The 16,819-nt window shown below is 45.8% G+C and overlaps 1 protein-coding gene across 1 annotated transcript; it reads right to left on the bottom strand.

Moving 5' to 3' along the window:
- Positions 1–1,345: 1,345 nt before the first annotated feature.
- Positions 1,346–15,066, bottom strand: BET1 (Bet1 golgi vesicular membrane trafficking protein). Its single transcript, XM_040352322.1, has 3 exons — positions 14,857–15,066; positions 4,497–4,553; positions 1,346–1,547 (listed from the first exon to the last, which is right to left on the bottom strand). Exons 1-3 carry the CDS (start codon positions 14,977–14,979, stop codon positions 1,392–1,394), a joined length of 336 nt encoding a protein of 111 aa, XP_040208256.1. The 5' UTR covers positions 14,980–15,066; the 3' UTR covers positions 1,346–1,391.
- Positions 15,067–16,819: the final 1,753 nt, after the last annotated feature.

The following is a 16,819-nucleotide window of genomic DNA, read 5'->3' as shown; positions in this document are numbered from 1 at the left end:
GGGATATTTATTACAGCAAAAAGTAAAAAATATTGCATTTTTTTCAAAATTGTCGCTCTATTTTTGTTTATAGCGCAAAAAATAAAAACCGCAGAGGTGATCAAATACCACCAAAAGAAAGCTCTATTTGTGGGAAAAAAAGGACGCCAATTTTGTTTGGGAGCCACGTCGCACGACCGCGCAATTGTCTGTTAAAGCGACGCAGTGCCGAATTGTAAAAAAAAAACTTGGGTCATTTAGCAGCATATTGGTCCGGTCCTTAAGTGGTTAAAGTGTTGCTAAACCCACAACAGTAAAATCAGTCTGTATATACAGTAAAGCATGTTTGTTATACTCACTGTGGAACCTAAGGGGTTAAACTTCTGCATTGTGTAAAAAGGCTGTTTGATCCTGTCTTCTCTGACCCCCCCCTTTTCCACTGTCCCCAATCAATCTCATGATAAAATAGAGCCTTGGGGGCATTCTGCACATGCTCAGTTTTTTGTGTGAATTGCTAGAGAGTTTTGTTTTCTTGGGAGGGTGCATGTGATCAGCACTGGGCCAATCAGCACTGTCCAGATAGAGGGTCAGGGCTCCTGCAGCCTTATAGGACAGTCAGAGTAGACTGAAAACTCCTCCTACAAGCTTTAACCAGACACTGATAGAAGTCACAAGACTGCTATATACTGCTGATGAGAAAAGGTATTTAGCAGTTTATATTTGGTAAAATAATTGCATTTCCATGTTCTGTGTACTGTGGGAGACCAGATATAGAGCAGACACACTTGCTCAAACAGTGGGATGAACAGCTTCAGTTCCTCTCACTGTGAGGCTGGAGAAGGAGGCCGCCAGGTGCATCGTTACTGGGCTTCCCGATTGCTCGCGGGGGCAGGAGGGGGGTGTGACCTTTCCGCCACCTGTAAATGTATTCCAGCGACTGCCCAGCTGCTCGGAGTACTTTCACATTAAAGAGAATCGCCGGCCCTAGAAAATGTCACCGGGATCATAGTTGTAGCCTCAATCATGATCCCGGTATAATCGATTCCCTACCTCAACGTGTTTATATACGGTGGACAGTAGGAAAGCGGTAAAAACCCTTCTGCATGCAGCCCCCGCCCCAAATACATACCTGAGCCCTATGGACACAGGGTGGGTATCAGGAGCGAGCACACACAAGCGCCCCTATGCAGCATTGCTATGGGGGGGGGGGGGGGACTCAGAAAAAGGGATTAGCCAGGAGCAGTTGACCCCAGAATAGGAGGATTGGGGCTGCAGGTAAGTATAACATGTTTATTATTTTTGTAAAAAACAAAAATCCAACCTTTAATATCACTTTAAATTAAATAGGTTATGAAAAAGACAAGACTTGCAACAGTGGCACAATATTTAATTAAAAAATATATACAAAATCATCACCTAAGCTTCACAAACCAATAAATGACAAAGAAGACAAAGAGAGCAAAAAGCATCATATAGCAAAGAAGTTTGGTCTGGCTGCCTCTGGAGAGGGCTTTCAGTCTGCCCATCGTGGAGCCCAGGATACCGCCTGTGGTTTCAAAGTCTGAATCCTGGAATTGAAAATTAAATAGGAATCAGTCAGCCAGCTACAGAGTTTGGTTCACACAGAACCCCGGAATCACAGATGCCCCCTGCAGTGCCCCGGAGAACATCAGCATGGGCTGGTATGCATCTAAAGCAGGGCTCAGCAGCCCACGGGTCGCAACCAGCCTGCCACCGCTAATTGTCCGGACTGTCAGTGCTCGTGATTAATTCCCCATTTTCCCTAGGAACAGGAACCCCCATCTCCAGACCATGCTGGCACCCAAGGGTGGCATCGTGGGCTATCCTTGGGTGCCAGGATGGGGGCAGTAAAATCCGAATTCCTAGCCATATGCTCCCTCAGGGTGAACTGGCTTTGTATTAGTGAAGCACCTTAACCACTTCCTGGCGTACCTGTACGTCCCTGCCTAGACGTGGGTCGGGGGTCCGATTGGGACCCCCCTGCTACATGCGGCGGTCGGATTCCCTCGGGGAGCGATCCGGGACGATGGCGCGGCTATTCGTTTATAGCCGCTCCGTCGCGATCGCTCCCCGGAGCTGAAGAACGGGAAGAGCCGTATGTAAACACGGGTTCCCCGTGCTTCACTATGGCGGCGCATCGATCGAGTGATCCCTTATATAGGGAGACTCGATCGATGACGTCAGTCCTACAGCCACACCCCCCTACAGTTGTAAACACACACTAGGTGAACACTAAATCCTACAGCGCCCCCTGTGGTTAACTCCCAAACTGCAACTGTCATTTTCACAATAAACAATGCAATTTAAATGCATTTTTTGCTGTGAAAATGACAATGGTCCCAAAAATGTGTCAAAATTGTCCGAAGTGTCCGCCATAATGCCGCAGTCACGAAAAAAATCGCTGATCGCCGCCATTAGTAGTAAAAAAAATAAAAATGCAAAAAAACTATCCCCTATTTTGTAAATGCTACAAATTTTGCGCAAACCAATCGATAAACGCTTATTGCGATTTTTTTTACCAAAAATAGGTAGAAGAATACGTATCGGCCTAAACTGAGGGGAAAAAAAATGTTATATATGTTTTTGGGGGATATTTTTTTTTTTTCAAAATTGTCGCTCTATTTTTGTTTATAGCGCAAAAAATAAAAACCGCAGAGGTGATCAAATACCACCAAAAGAAAGCTCTATTTGTGGGGAAAAAAGGACGCCAATTTTGTTTGGGAGCCACGTCGCACGACCGCGCAATTGTCTGTTAAAGCGACGCAATGCCGAATTGTAAAAACCCCTGTCATGTAGCAGCATATTGGTCCGGTCCTTAAGTGGTTAAAGTGAGGTAAACCTGTACGGTTATTATTACTATGTTAGGATTATTATTATCTTCATTTATAAGCAGGGAAATGCGGCCCTCTATGCATTCATATACATTGTATCCGGTCCCAAAGTGGAAAAAGGTTGCCGACCCCTGATCCAAAGCATGCTCAGGGAATATCAGTCAGTACACTGTTCCCTGCACAAGTCCACAGGAGGCTTCTGAAAGGCTTAGATAAGGGGTCCCCATACACTGATATAAAGGGGGGTTGTGCTGTAAAGGGGGGCTGGGAACAAACACCATGAATATCCCATCCCCTAGCCAGTCCGCCAATCACACAGCCCAGGATTGTATATATACACACAGTGGCCCGGATTCGCGTAGAATCGCGTATCTTTGTGCAGGCGTAACGTATCCTATTTACGTTACGCCTCCGCAACTTTTACAGGCAAGTGCCGTATTCTCAAACCAAAGTTGCGGCAGCGTAGCGTAAATAGGCCGGCGTAAGCCCGCCTAATTCAAATGTGGTAGATGTGGGCATGTGTTATTTAAATTTAATGTGACCCCACGTAAATTACGCTTTTTACGAACGGCGCATGCGCCGTCCGTAAAAGTATCCCAGTGCGCATGCTCCAAATTAACCTGCAAGAAGCCAATGCTTTCGACGTGAACGTAAATGACGCCCAGCCCTATTCGCGAACGACTTATGCAAACAACGTCAAATTTTAAAAAAATTGGACGCGGGAATGACGTCCATACTTAACATTGGTACGCCGCAAGTACGCCTCATATAGCATCGGTAACTTTACGCCCGGAAAAGCCTAACGTAAACGGCGTATCTGTACTGCGTCGGCCGGGCGTACGTATCTAGCTAATTTACATATTTCTAGGCGTAAATGAGCGTATCCGCCCCTAGCGGCCAGCGTAAATATGCAGTTAAGATCCGACGGCGTAAGAGACTTATGCCGGTCGGATCTAATACAAATCTATGCGTAGCTGATTCTAAGAATCAGGCGCATAGATACGACGGCTCGGACTCAGAGTTGCGACGGCGTATCTGGAGATACGCCGGCGTAACTCGTACAAGAATCCGGGCCTGTATATATAATCCCCCCCCTTATGTTGAAATAGATGTGTCTTTTTTTCAACCAGACTAACTATGTAACTTCTATCCAAGAACTCCTGATGTGTAAAGCCTCGTACACACGATCGGATATCTGATGGAATCTAATCTGATGAAATTTTTTGTCAGATATCTGATGAAGCTGACTGACATCAGTCGTGCCTACACACCATCAGTCACAAATCAGATCGCATCCAAACGCGGAGACGTAAAACACTACGACGTGCTGAGAAAAATTAAGTTCAATGCTTCCGAGCATGCGTCGACTTGATCCTGAGCATGCATGGATTTTTGACCGATGGAGTTCCATACAGACGATCTGATTTTTCTATCGTTATTTTATCCATAGGAAAAATTTAAAAACATGTTCTATTTTTTTTCACCGATGGTGCCCACATACGATCGGTTTGTCCGATGAAAACAGTCAATTTTCATCAGACAAACTGATTGTTTGTACAGGGCTTTACTTTATACCTACTAAAAAAATTACTTCATTCCCTATAGACACCAATCAGATCCAAACATTCAACATCCAACAGATACAGATCTGGTACTAATACTCACCATCTCCCCCAGTAACTTATTGTGGTATTTCACTTCTGTACCAATATCAATGGAAAGCTAAAGAAGAAAAGAAAACAAAAATGTTACAGTATGGAACCTCGAAAATTTACTTTTTTTTTTTGTTTGCTCCATTTTGATCATTGAGTAGTTTGTTATATCTATTTTATAGGTGCAAAAATAATAATTTTGCCAGAAAACCTGTTATCTGAGAATTCCTTGTACTCTCTGCCTGGACACAAGAAGGGGGTATGGAGATGGAGGGGGACGAGATAAGGAGGTGTCTGTTTTTTTTTTAAATCCATCAGAAAATAAATAGGTAGGGCTGACACCACTTGCTTAGGTATTCAGAGCCGAGTTGTCATGTCAAAGAGGAAGTTAGAAGTACAATACATAGATTAAAGGGATTGTAAAGGGGTTGTCCATACTTAACATTGCGTACGCCTTATAGAGCAGGGGTAACGTTACGCCGGAAAAAGCCTTACGTAAACAATGTAAAAAAATGCGCCGGGCGGACGTACGTTTGTGGATTGGCGTATCTAGCTAATTTGCATACTCGACGCGGAAATCAACGGAAGCGCCACCTAGCGGCCAGCGTAAATATGCACCTTAGATCCGACAGCGTACTAAGACGTACGTCAGTCGGATCTAGCCCAGCTTCAGGCGTATCTTGTTTTGTGGATACGCCAGCGTAACTTCTTCGTGGATCTGGCCCACAATTTTTTTTCCCCTAAATAGCTTCCTTTACCTTAGTGCAGTCCTCCTTCACTTACCTCATCCTTCCATTTTGCTTTTAAATGTCCTTATTTCTTCTGAGAAATCCTCACTTCCTGTTCTTCTGTCTGTAACTCCACACAGTAATGCGAGGCTTTCTCCCTGGTGTGGAGTGTCGTGCTCGCCCCCTTCCTTGGACTACAGGAGAGTCAGGACGCCCACTAACACACAGCTCCTTTCTCTATCTGCAACATAGAGAGTGTCCTGACTCTCCTGTAGTCCAAGGGAGGGGACGAGCATGACACTCCACACCAGGGAGAAAGCCTTGCATTACTGTGTGGAGTTACAGACAGAAGAACAGGAAGTGAGGATTTCTCAGAAGAAATAAGGACATTTAAAAGCAAAATGGAAGGATGAGGTAAGTGAAGGAGGACTGCACTAAGGTAAAGGAAGCTATTTAGGGGAAAAAAAATTGTGGGCCAGATCCACGAAGAAGTTACGCTGGCGTATCCACAAAACAAGATACGCCTGAAGCTGGGCTAGATCCGACTGACGTACGTCTTAGTACGCCGTCGGATCTAAGGTGCATATTTACGCTGGCCGCTAGGTGGCGCTTCCGTTGATTTCCGCGTTGAGTATGCAAATTAGCTAGATACGCCAATCCACAAACGTACGTCCGCCCGGCGCATTTTTTTACGTTGTTTACGTAAGGCTTTTTTCGGCGTAACGTTACCCCTGCTCTATAAGGCGTACGCAATGTTAAGTATGGACGTCGGGTCAGCATTGAATTTTCCGGTGTGTACATCGTTTGCGTAAAACGTTCGCGAATAGAGCTTTGCATAAATTACGTTCACGTCGAAAGTATTGACTATTTGCGACGTGATTTCGAGCATGCACACTGGGATACCCCCACGGACGGCGCATGCGCCGTTCAAAAAATACGTCATTTACGTGGGGTCAAGTAGAATTTACATAAAACACTCCCACATCTTTATCATTTGAATTCCGCGCCCTTACGCCGGCAGATTTAGACTACGCCACCGTAACTTTAGAGGAAAGTGCTTTGTTAATACAGCACTTGCCTCTCAAAGTTGCGGCGGCGTAGCGTTACTACTATACGCTACGCCCATTTAAAGTTACGCCGATCTACGTGGATCTGGCCCTGTATCTTTACAACCCCTTTAAATGTGTATGCTGCTCCACGAGGGTGCGTCACACAGGCCCTTTCTTTCACCTCCTGTGTATTCAGGTGCAAGTATCACTCATCCAGTCATATGAAACAAGTGCAATAGGATCCAAAGGGCGACACACTGGAAAAACTGCATCCACTTCATTCATAATCTTCAAAACACTGAATACAGCAAACAGAGACACTATGGGAGAAAGGAAACTGTCAACGTGTTTCACTCTGCTGGAGTATGCTCCTGACTAATGAATAAGCTCTAGCAGAGTGAAACACGTTGGCAGGTTTCCTTTCTCCCATAGTGTCTCTGTTTGCGGTATTCTGTGTTTTGAAGATTATGAATAAAGTGGATGCAGTTTTTCCAGTGTGCCGCCCTTTGGATCCTATTGCACTTGTCCCCTAGAAGCAACACTTCTGGTAAATCATCAAATCGTATCTGTACTTGTAGCGTGTTGGACCATTTTGCTGCCACTGATACATGGCATACGTTTGGCAGCAGCAGTGGGGGTTTTACAAACACTATAAAAATGTATGTAAATCAATATGTATTCTCTGTACTATATTATTAACCCCTTTTTCAGTAAAAACGATTGAAAGTGAAAAATGTATGTAAATCGGACAAGCCGATTATCAGGTGGAACCGATCCAAAAGCTGTACAGTTGTCTGGCATGGTGGGTGCTGCTGGGTAGAGCGGAGGAAGAGACATGTATCACATCACTCCTGAGTTTGCCTGTCACTTTTCCCAGCTGTGGTGGACGGGGAGGAGGCTAATGGAGTGTGATCTGTGCTCCATTAGCTTCAATGGAGGGCAGGCGAGACATCAGGTCTAAAGATGCCTGAGGATTCATTAAAGAGGTTGTAAAGGTTCATGTTTTTTCACCTTAATGCATCCTATGGTGAAAAAACATCCAACAGTACTGCCACCCAGACCTCCTCCCCCTGTGTCTCCGTTTTACTTACCTGACCCCCTCGAAAGTCCCGCGCTCGTCCCCGTCATCCTCTTCGGTTCCCAGCCTGCCCGTTGATTGGCTACACTGGATGAGTGAGTGAAAGACTTGTGAAGCGCAAACACATGCGAACTGAATCGCCTCTGGGCGCTGTTTCCAATTCCAAGGGTAAGGAACCTCTTGACCTCAGAAGAGATGGGTTTTAATCTTTCTCCTGAAGGCCAAGTGGTCCGACTCCAGTCATATGGTAGTTGGTAGCGCATTTTGCAGCCTTGGACTGCAAATCTTCGATCTCCTTTGGACTTGTATCTGGCTTTGGGTATCTGGAGGAGGTTTTGATTGGTGGATCGCAGAATGCGATTTGGGTTATGGGCTTTTATTTTTTTGCATAGATATTGGGGGGCGTTGCCTTGAATACACTTATGTATTAGGCAGAGGGCCTTGAAAGTGATTCTGTCTTTTACTGGCAACCAATGAAGGGATCTCAGTGAAGGTGAGATTGATTCCCATGGTTTTTTGCCGGTCACTAGTCGAGCGGCCGTATTTTGAACGACTTGCAGACGAGTGATTTGGTATTTGGGGAGTCCTAGATAGAGGGCATTTGCGTAGTCGAGTCTGGAATTGATGATTGTTACGACCACAACTGCAATGTCCTCTTTCGGGATAAAGGGGGCGAGCCGGCGTAGTTGGCTGGCGCTGCTGTCAATCACATCCAATGCGTGCCAGGGGGCGGGGCTGAGCGATACAGTCGGCGACTACGGCCGCCGCTGTATCACGGGAGCGTGCCCCCAAGAGCTTTCCACCATGCGAGCTTGCTCACATGAAGGTGGAAAGCTCTTGAGAGGGGGGAGCCATGACAGCCTCCGAGGGACCCCAGAAGACGTGGATCAGGGCCACTCTGTGCAAAACGAGCCGCACAGTGGAGGGAAGTATAACATGTTTGTTATTTTTTTTAAAAAAATGAACTATAGTGTTCCTTTAAGTAAATATTTATTAAAGTGATATTAAAGGTTCATTTTTTTTTTTTTTTTTTAAATAACAAACATGTCATACTTACCTCCACTGTGCAGTTAGTTTTGCACAGTGTGGCCCCGATCCGTGTCTTCTGGGGTGCCATGGCGGCTCTCGCGGCTCCTCCCCGCATTAGATAATCCCCTCTGGAAAGCTCTCTCCTGAGGGGGTTACCTTGCGGGCGCTCTCCCATGTCATACACTCGGCATCCATAGCCGCCGAGTGTATGAATCCAGCAGCTGCGTCACTGGATTTGATTGGCAGTAGCAGGAGCTAATGGCGGCGCTGCTATCAATCTATCCAATGAAGAGCCGAAAAGCCGCGGAAAGAGCGACGTGGGATCACGCCCATGGAAATTCGGGGCTCAGGGAAGTAAAAAATGGGGGAGGGGGGCTGGGGGTGGGTCGGACACTGCAAAGTGGTTTTTACCTTAATGCATAGGATGCATTAAGGTGAAAAAACACAAGGGTTTACAACCCCTTTAAAAGTTAAACACAGTAAACACAGCTTCCCCGTTCTTCACAGTGGCACTGTCATTGATCGTCTGTTCCCTGATATAGGGAAACACGATCAATGACGTCACACGTCCAGCCCCGCCCCCCTACAGTTAGAAACACACATGAGGTCACACTTAACCCCCTTCAGCACCCCCATGTGGTTAACTCCCAAACTGCAATTGTCATTTTCACAGTAAACTATTTTTTTGCTGTGAAAATGACAATGGTCCCAAAAATTTGTCAAAATTGTCCGAAGTGTCTGCCATAATGTCGCAGTCACAAAAAAATAAATAAAAAATAAATAAAAAAAAAAACGCTGATCGCCGCCATTAGTAGTAAAACATTTTTTTTTTATAAAAATGCAATAAAACTATCCCCTATTTTGTAAACGCTATAAATTTTGCGCAAACCAATCGATAAACGCTTATTGCGATTTTTTTTTTACCAAAAATAGAAGAATACGTATCGGCCTAAACTGAGGAAAAAAATTTTTATATATATTTTTGGGGGATATTTATTATAGCAAAAAGTAAAAAATATTGAATTTTTTTCAAAATTGTCGCTCTATTTTTGCTTATAGCGCAAAAAATAAAAACCGCAGAGGTGATCAAATACCACCAAAAGAAAGCTCTATTTGTGGGAAAAAAAGGACGCCAATTTTGTTTGGGAGCCACGTCGCACGACCGCGCAATTGTCAGTTAAAGCGACGCAGTGCCGAATCGCAAAAACTGGCCAGGTCCTTTACGTGCCTAAAGGTCCGGGTCTTAAGTGGTTAAAGTGGAGTTCCACGCAAATTGACAAGTGTAGCTTCTATGAATCAGTATAATGCGTACATAATACATTGTCACTCCAAATTTTTTTCGCCCATCACAATACCTTGTTTATTACATCTGACGGGCTACTATTTCCGGTGTCTCGCTCCCGCGGGAGTAGGCGTTCTCCTGCGCCACGCTGTCTCCTGGGAGTGAAGTGTCATGCATCTCATGACTCAGTGCGGCTCGAAGCCCAAGCAAATCGACCGTTGTCATGGTAACCATGATTTTTACGGCGCGGCTCGCCGTTAACACTGCGCATGCACGGGATCGAGCGGCGAATGGTGGGCGATATGCATTCACCGCTTCCCGGAAATAGGTGCTTGTGGGCTTCACAATGCCCACAAGCAAAATGGAAACGACAGACAGCAGATTATCCAAGTTATCCTTGCTCATAAAAACGGACAGCAGCGGTTTAAAAACATCTAAGTAGCGAGTATGGTAATATAGTGCGGAATGTAATAGAATGGGGAAGAAAAAAAATAACAGCCGTGGGACATCCGCTTTAACTCTGAATTTATGTAATATTTTTTTTAGAATCAATTATCCCCCTGAAGAGACCGCATACAGGTCGAAACGCGTCGGGGGTCTATATACTGTATAACATTATGGAACATAACGATATGTATAACTGTTTTTGTCTACTGCATCATGGCATGTGTTCTTTTACCATTGGACCGGATTTTATATATTGTATGTTTTTTTACCCATCATGACATCTGAGATTTCTACAAATAAACACTATTAGCCAGATTCAGATAGACTGGCTTAATTTTGAGGCGGCGTAGCGTACCGCATATACGCTACGCCGCCGTGAGTCAGAGAGGCAAGTGCTGTATTCACAAAGCACTTGCCTCCTAAGTTACGGCGGCGAAGCGTAAATGGGCCGGCGTAAGCGCGCCTAATTCAAATGATGAACAGGGGGGCGTGTTTTATGTTAATGACTAGTGACCCGACGTGATTGACGTTTTTAACGAACGGCGCATGCGCGGTCCGTGGACATATCCCAGTGCGCATGCGTCGGATAGAATGCCTAAAATACGTCGAACACTGCCTACGACATGAACGTAACTTACGCACAGCCCTATTGGCGTGCGACTTACGCGAACTACGTAAAAAGATACGCGTGTTTCGACGTCCATACCTTGCATGGGCTGCGCCACCCAGGGAGCAGCTTTATCTTTACGCCGGCGTATCTCTTACGTAAACGGCGTAACTAATTGCGCCGGGCGCACGTACGTTCGTGAATCGGCGTATCTTGCTCATTTGTATATTCGACGCTGCAAACAACGGAAGCGCCACCTAGCGGCCAGCGTAAATATGCACCCTAAGATACGATGGCGTAGGAGACTTACGCCGCTCGTATCTTAGCCTAATTTAAGCGTATCTGGTTTACAGAATACGCTTAAATTTATGACGGCGTAGATTCAGATTTACGGCAGCGTATCTACGGATACGCCGCCGTAACTCTCTCTGAATCTAGCTATTTTTCTATAGTAACAAGTACTCCTCTTTTTCTTTTTTTTTTACACCGCTGCCTAAAAGCCCCATTGGGGAACCTTTCCATAGTATTTATATCCGGGGGGGGGGGGGGGGCAGCTCTTTCATCTCTCCTATATGTGTCTTTCCCATATTTTACAGAATGCTTTGCCTTTTCTGAATGAATACAAAGAATTCTCTGACTGGACGAGGTGAAAGGTGTGACATCACCTTCCTGCATCTCCACCTCGTCCAATTAGAGAACGCTTTGCATTCATTGAGAAAATGAATTGGGCCTGTGCCAAGCAGATGATCTCCGCCTGTATGTTCACAATGAAACGGAGCAGCTGCTCAGCACAGGACCCCGAAGTGGAGATCACTGAAGTAGTGACCATTTCTGACTTCCAGGGGGGAGGGGTCGGCTAGGTATGGTGTATACATGGTTACACTGGTAAAAGCTGGAACAATGTAACATATCCATACCTGGAATAATTCTTCATATCATATGTAATACTCAGTAACACTGTCTTTGACACGCACTCCTATCCAGTCCTGGCTATACTCGCTCTTTAACCGCTTGCCGACCAGCCGCCATCATTACACTGCGGCAGGTCAGCACAATCCGGCGAGCCGTCGTAGCTGTACGTCGGCTCCTTTAAGCGGGAGCGTGTGCCCGCTGCATCGGGAGGGGGGGGGGGGTGCCGATGCTTGTGACCACGAGCGATTGCGGGCACGAGAGGCAGAGCAGGGACGAGTGTGTGTGTGTGTGTGTGTGTGTGTGTAAACACACAAATCCCTGTTCTGTTCTGTGAATAGAGACAGATTGTGAGTTCCTAATAGCTAGGAATCACGATCTGTAATTTCCTCTAGGTCAGACCCCTCCCCATACAGTTAGAAACACACACTAGGGAACACAATTAACCCCTTCCCTGCCAGTGACATTTTTATAGTAATCAGTGCATTTTTATAGCACTGATCGCTGTATAAATGCCAATGGTCCCAAAATAGTGTCAAAAGTGTCCCCCATAATAATAATAATAATGTCAGTCCCGCAAAAAAAAAAAAAAAAAAAAAACGCAGATCACCGCCATTACTAGTAAAAAAATAATAAAAAATAAATGATAAAAATGCCATAAATCTAGCCCCTGTGTTGTAGACGCTTTAACTTTTGCGCAAACCAATCAATATACGCTTATATATTTATTTTATTACCAAAAATATGTAGAAGAATACATATCGGCCTAAACTGAGGAAAAAAAATTGCTTTTTTAGAAAAAAATATATAATAATAATGGGGATATTTATTATGGAAAAGGGTACAAAATATTGTGTTTTTTTTCAAAATTGTCGCTCTATTTTTGTTTATAGCGCAAATAAAAACTGCAGAGGTGATCAAATACCACCAAAAGAAAGCTCTATTTGTGGGGAAAATAAAGGACATCAATTTTGTTTGGGTGTCACGCCGCACTTAAGCCCCGGACCATTTGGCTGGCCAAAGACCAGAGCACTTTTTTGCGATTTGGCACTGCGTCGCTTTAAACAACAATTGCGCGGTTGTGAGACGTGGCCCCCAAACAAAATTTAGGTCCTTTTTTTCCCCCACAAGTAGAGTTTTTTTTTGGTGGTATTTGATCACCTCTGCGTTTTTTATTTTTTGCACTATAAACAAAAACAGAGCGACAATTTGGGGGAAAAAAGCTATATTTTTAACTTTTTGCTATAAAAAATATCCCCCAAAAATATATAAAAAAAAAATGTTTCCTCAGTTTAGACCGATACGTATTCTTCTACATATTTTTTTGGGGGGAAAAAAAAAAACGCAATAAGCGTTTATTGATTGGTTTGCGCAAAATTTATATAGCTGGATTCATGTAAAGGTGCCTAACGTTAGGCAGGCGTAGCGTATCTCATATACGCTACGCCGCCGTAAGTTAGAGAGGCAAGTGCTGTATTCACAAAGCACTTGCGTCCTAAGTTACAGCGGCGTAGTGTAAATGTGCCGGCCTAAGCGCGCCTAATTCAAATTGTGAAGAGGTAGGCGTGTTTTATGCTAATGAATCGTGACCCGACGTGATTGACGTTTATAACGAACGGCGCATGCGCCGTCCGTGGACGTATCCCAGTACTCATGCTCTAAATTACGCTGCAAAGACTTATTGGTTTCGACATGAAAGTAAATTACGCCCAGCACCATTCACGGACGACTTACGCAAACAACGTAAAATTTTTAAAATTCTACACGGGTCCGCTGTCCATACTTAACATTGGCTGCGCCATCTTTTTGGTGGAATATCTTTACGCCTGAAAACGTCTTACGTAAACGGCGTATCTTTACTGCAACGGTCGGGCGTACGTTCGTGAATAGGCGTATCTCGCTGATTTACGCATTCAAGGCGTAAATCAGCGTACACGCCCCTAGCGGCCGGCCTAAATAGACAGCTAAGATACGACGGCGCCCGCCGTCGTATCTTAGCTGGATTTAAGTGTATCTCAATTTAAGAATACACTTAAATTTAGGACAGCGCAGATTCAGAGTTACGACGGCGTATCTACTGATACGCCGGCGTAACTCTCTCTGAATCTGGCTAATAGAGTCTAAAAAATAGGGGAGAATTTCATGGCATTTTTAATAATATTTTTCTTTTTTTTTTACTAGTGATGGCGTAGATTAGCGACATTATGGCAGACACTTTTGATGACATTTTGGGACTATTGTCATCGATACACCAATCAGTGCTATAAAAATGCATTGATTACTGTGTAAATGTGACTGGCAGTGAAGGGGTTAAACACTAGGGGGTGCTGAAGGGGTTAAGTGTGTCCTAGGGAGTGATTCTAACTGTAGGGGGGGTGGGCTATGTGTGACACGACACTGATCACCGCTCCCGATTACAGGGAGCTGTGATCAGTGTCCTGTCACTCGGAAAAATGGGGAAATGCTTGTTTACATCAGCATTTCCCTGTTCTTCCTCTCCGTGAGACGATCGCGGGACTCACGGCGGCGGGGCGCGCCCACAATACCACATCCCTAAGGTAACGTACAGGTACGTTCATCTGCCCACAGGAGCCATTGTGTCGATGTAAATAGTCATGCGCCGGTCCTTAAGGGGTTAAAGCGACGCAGCGCCGAATCGCAAAAAATGCTCTGGTCATTGGGCAGCCAACTGAGCTCAGCTGATCTGTGTAAGAAAAGGAAAGGTGATTTGTCAATATTGATTCAGAGAGACTGAAGTTCACAAACATCACTGAGGACTCTGACCAACGCTGTGCGAGTGACATACGCTGCACACAATCGCAGGCTTAGCAACACAATGAGAATACACTGCTTGTTGTGAGAGAATCAGACACACTAAGCAACGTCCTGGGAGTATTCCAGTCAGGAAATGTGAGGGATGCAACAGAGAACCCCCAATATCGGGTTGTCACCAGAAGAGTAGAGGGGTAATCATCAAAAAAAAAAAAAGTTTTTAGTTAGGTTACTTTATTGGCAGGGACAGTCTTATGAGAAGGTACAGTGTGTGAGAAGGGACACAGTGTAGGGACCACAGGACCTGGGGCTGCACACAGCTGGAACACATCACAATCACTATGAGAGGACTCCATTACCCAGTATGCCCCGCAGCCTCTCCCGGCCTGTAGAGGTGTGTTGTGCATGATGGGAGATGAAGTCCAGAGTCCCCCCTCTCTGGTGTACGGCGGCCCGGGGGAGTCACACTTACTGACTTCAGAGCGTTCGCTTTGAGGCGGAGGCTCTCGGTCAGCCTATCGTTCTCTTGTTCATAGACGTTGTAGCCGCTCATCTCCGGGCGGCCGTCCCGGTGCTTCATCCCGTCCCGGTCCATGCTGGCCACTCAGACATCCAACACACACTGACTACGTGTACTGAGGAGGGGGGCGGGGCGGAGCGGAGTACGGAGAGCTGGAGGGGACCAGACTGTGCACTCCGCGTTCTCCTCCAGTCACAGTCACTAATCTGTGTACATTGTAATAAGAGGGAGAGCACAGCATCCTCCCAATCACCTCACGGATCTGTGTACACAGCATCCTCCCAATAACCTCACTGATCTGTGTACCCAGCATCCTCCCAATAACCTCACTGATCTGTGTACCCAGCATCATCCCAATCATCCCATCATCCCAATAACCTCACTGATCTGTGTACACAGCATCCTCCCAATCACCTCACTGATCTGTGTACACAGCATCCTCCCAATCACCTCACTGATCTGTGTACAATGTATGAGGAGAGAGCACAGCGTCCCCCCAATCACCTCACTGATCTGTGTACAATGTATGAGGGAGAGCACAGCGTCCCACCAATCGCCTCACTGATCTGTGTACAATGTATGAGGGAGAGCACAGCATTCTCCCAATCACCTCACTCATCTGTGTACAATGTATGAGGGGAGAGCACAGCGTCCTCCCAATCACCTCACTGATTTGTGTACAATGTATGAGGGGAGAGCACAGCGTCCCCCCAATCACCTCACTGATTTGTGTACAATGTATGAGGGGAGAGCACAGCGTCCTCCCAATCACCTCACTGATTTGTGTACAATGTATGAGGGGAGAGCACAGCGTCCCCCCAATCACCTCACTGATCTGTGTACAATGTATGAGGAGAGAGCACAGCATCCTCCCAATCACCTCACTGATCTGTGTACACAGCCTCCTCCCAATAACCTCACTAATCTGTGTACAATGTATGAGGGAGAGCACAGCGTCCTCCCAATCACCTCACTGATCTGTGTACAATGTATGAGGGAGAGCACAGCATCTTCCCAATCACCTCACTGATCTGTGTACAATGTATGAGGGAGAGCACAGCGTCCTCCCAATCACCTCACTGATCTGTGTACAATGTATGAGGAGAGAGCACAGCATCCTCCCAATCACCTCACAGATCTGTGTACACAGCATCCTCCCAATAACCTCACTGATCTGTGTACAATGTATGAGGCAGAGCACAGCATTCTCCCAATAACCTCACTAATCTGTGTACAATGTATGAGGCAGAGCACAGCGTCCTCCCAATCACCTCACAGATCTGTGTACAATGTATGAGGCAGAGCACAGCGTCCTCCCAATCACCTCACTAATCTGTGTACAATGTATGAGGCAGAGCACAGCGTCCTCCCAATAACCTCACTAATCTGTGTACAATGTATGAGGGAGAGCACAGCGTCCTCCCAATCACCTCACTGATCTGTGTACAATGTATGAGGAGAGAGCACAGCGTCCTCCCAATCACCTCACAGATCTGTGTACAATGTATGAGGAGAGAGCACAGCGTCCTCCCAATAACCTCACTGATCTGTGTACAATGTATGAGGTGAGAGCACAGCGTCCCACCAATCACCTCACTGATCTGTGTACAATGTATGAGGTGAGAGCACAGCGTCCCACCAATCACCTCACTGATCTGTGTACACAGCATCCTCCCAAAAACCTCACTGATCTGTGTACAATGTGTAGCGCTCACCCCCGAAGGAACCGCTGGTTGATTTTGGGATCGGCCTGCTAAGTTACCCTGGCGGTGTCTAGGGGTGCAATTGTGAGAAGAGTGGTAGTGAGCGAAGGTCCAGACAGCCAATAAAAGGGTTTTCAATGCTTTATTGCCTAGGCCGAACACGGCCAACATCAACACGTATTAGGAAGGTCAAGGTTGATGAAGGAAAGAGA

Source organism: Rana temporaria, chromosome 5, assembly GCF_905171775.1.
Source record: "Rana temporaria chromosome 5, aRanTem1.1, whole genome shotgun sequence".
In the NCBI taxonomy this organism is placed as follows: domain Eukaryota; kingdom Metazoa; phylum Chordata; class Amphibia; order Anura; family Ranidae; genus Rana; species Rana temporaria.
Note: the sequence above shows the minus strand (reverse complement) of the source record. Positions and strands in the feature narration are given on the sequence as shown.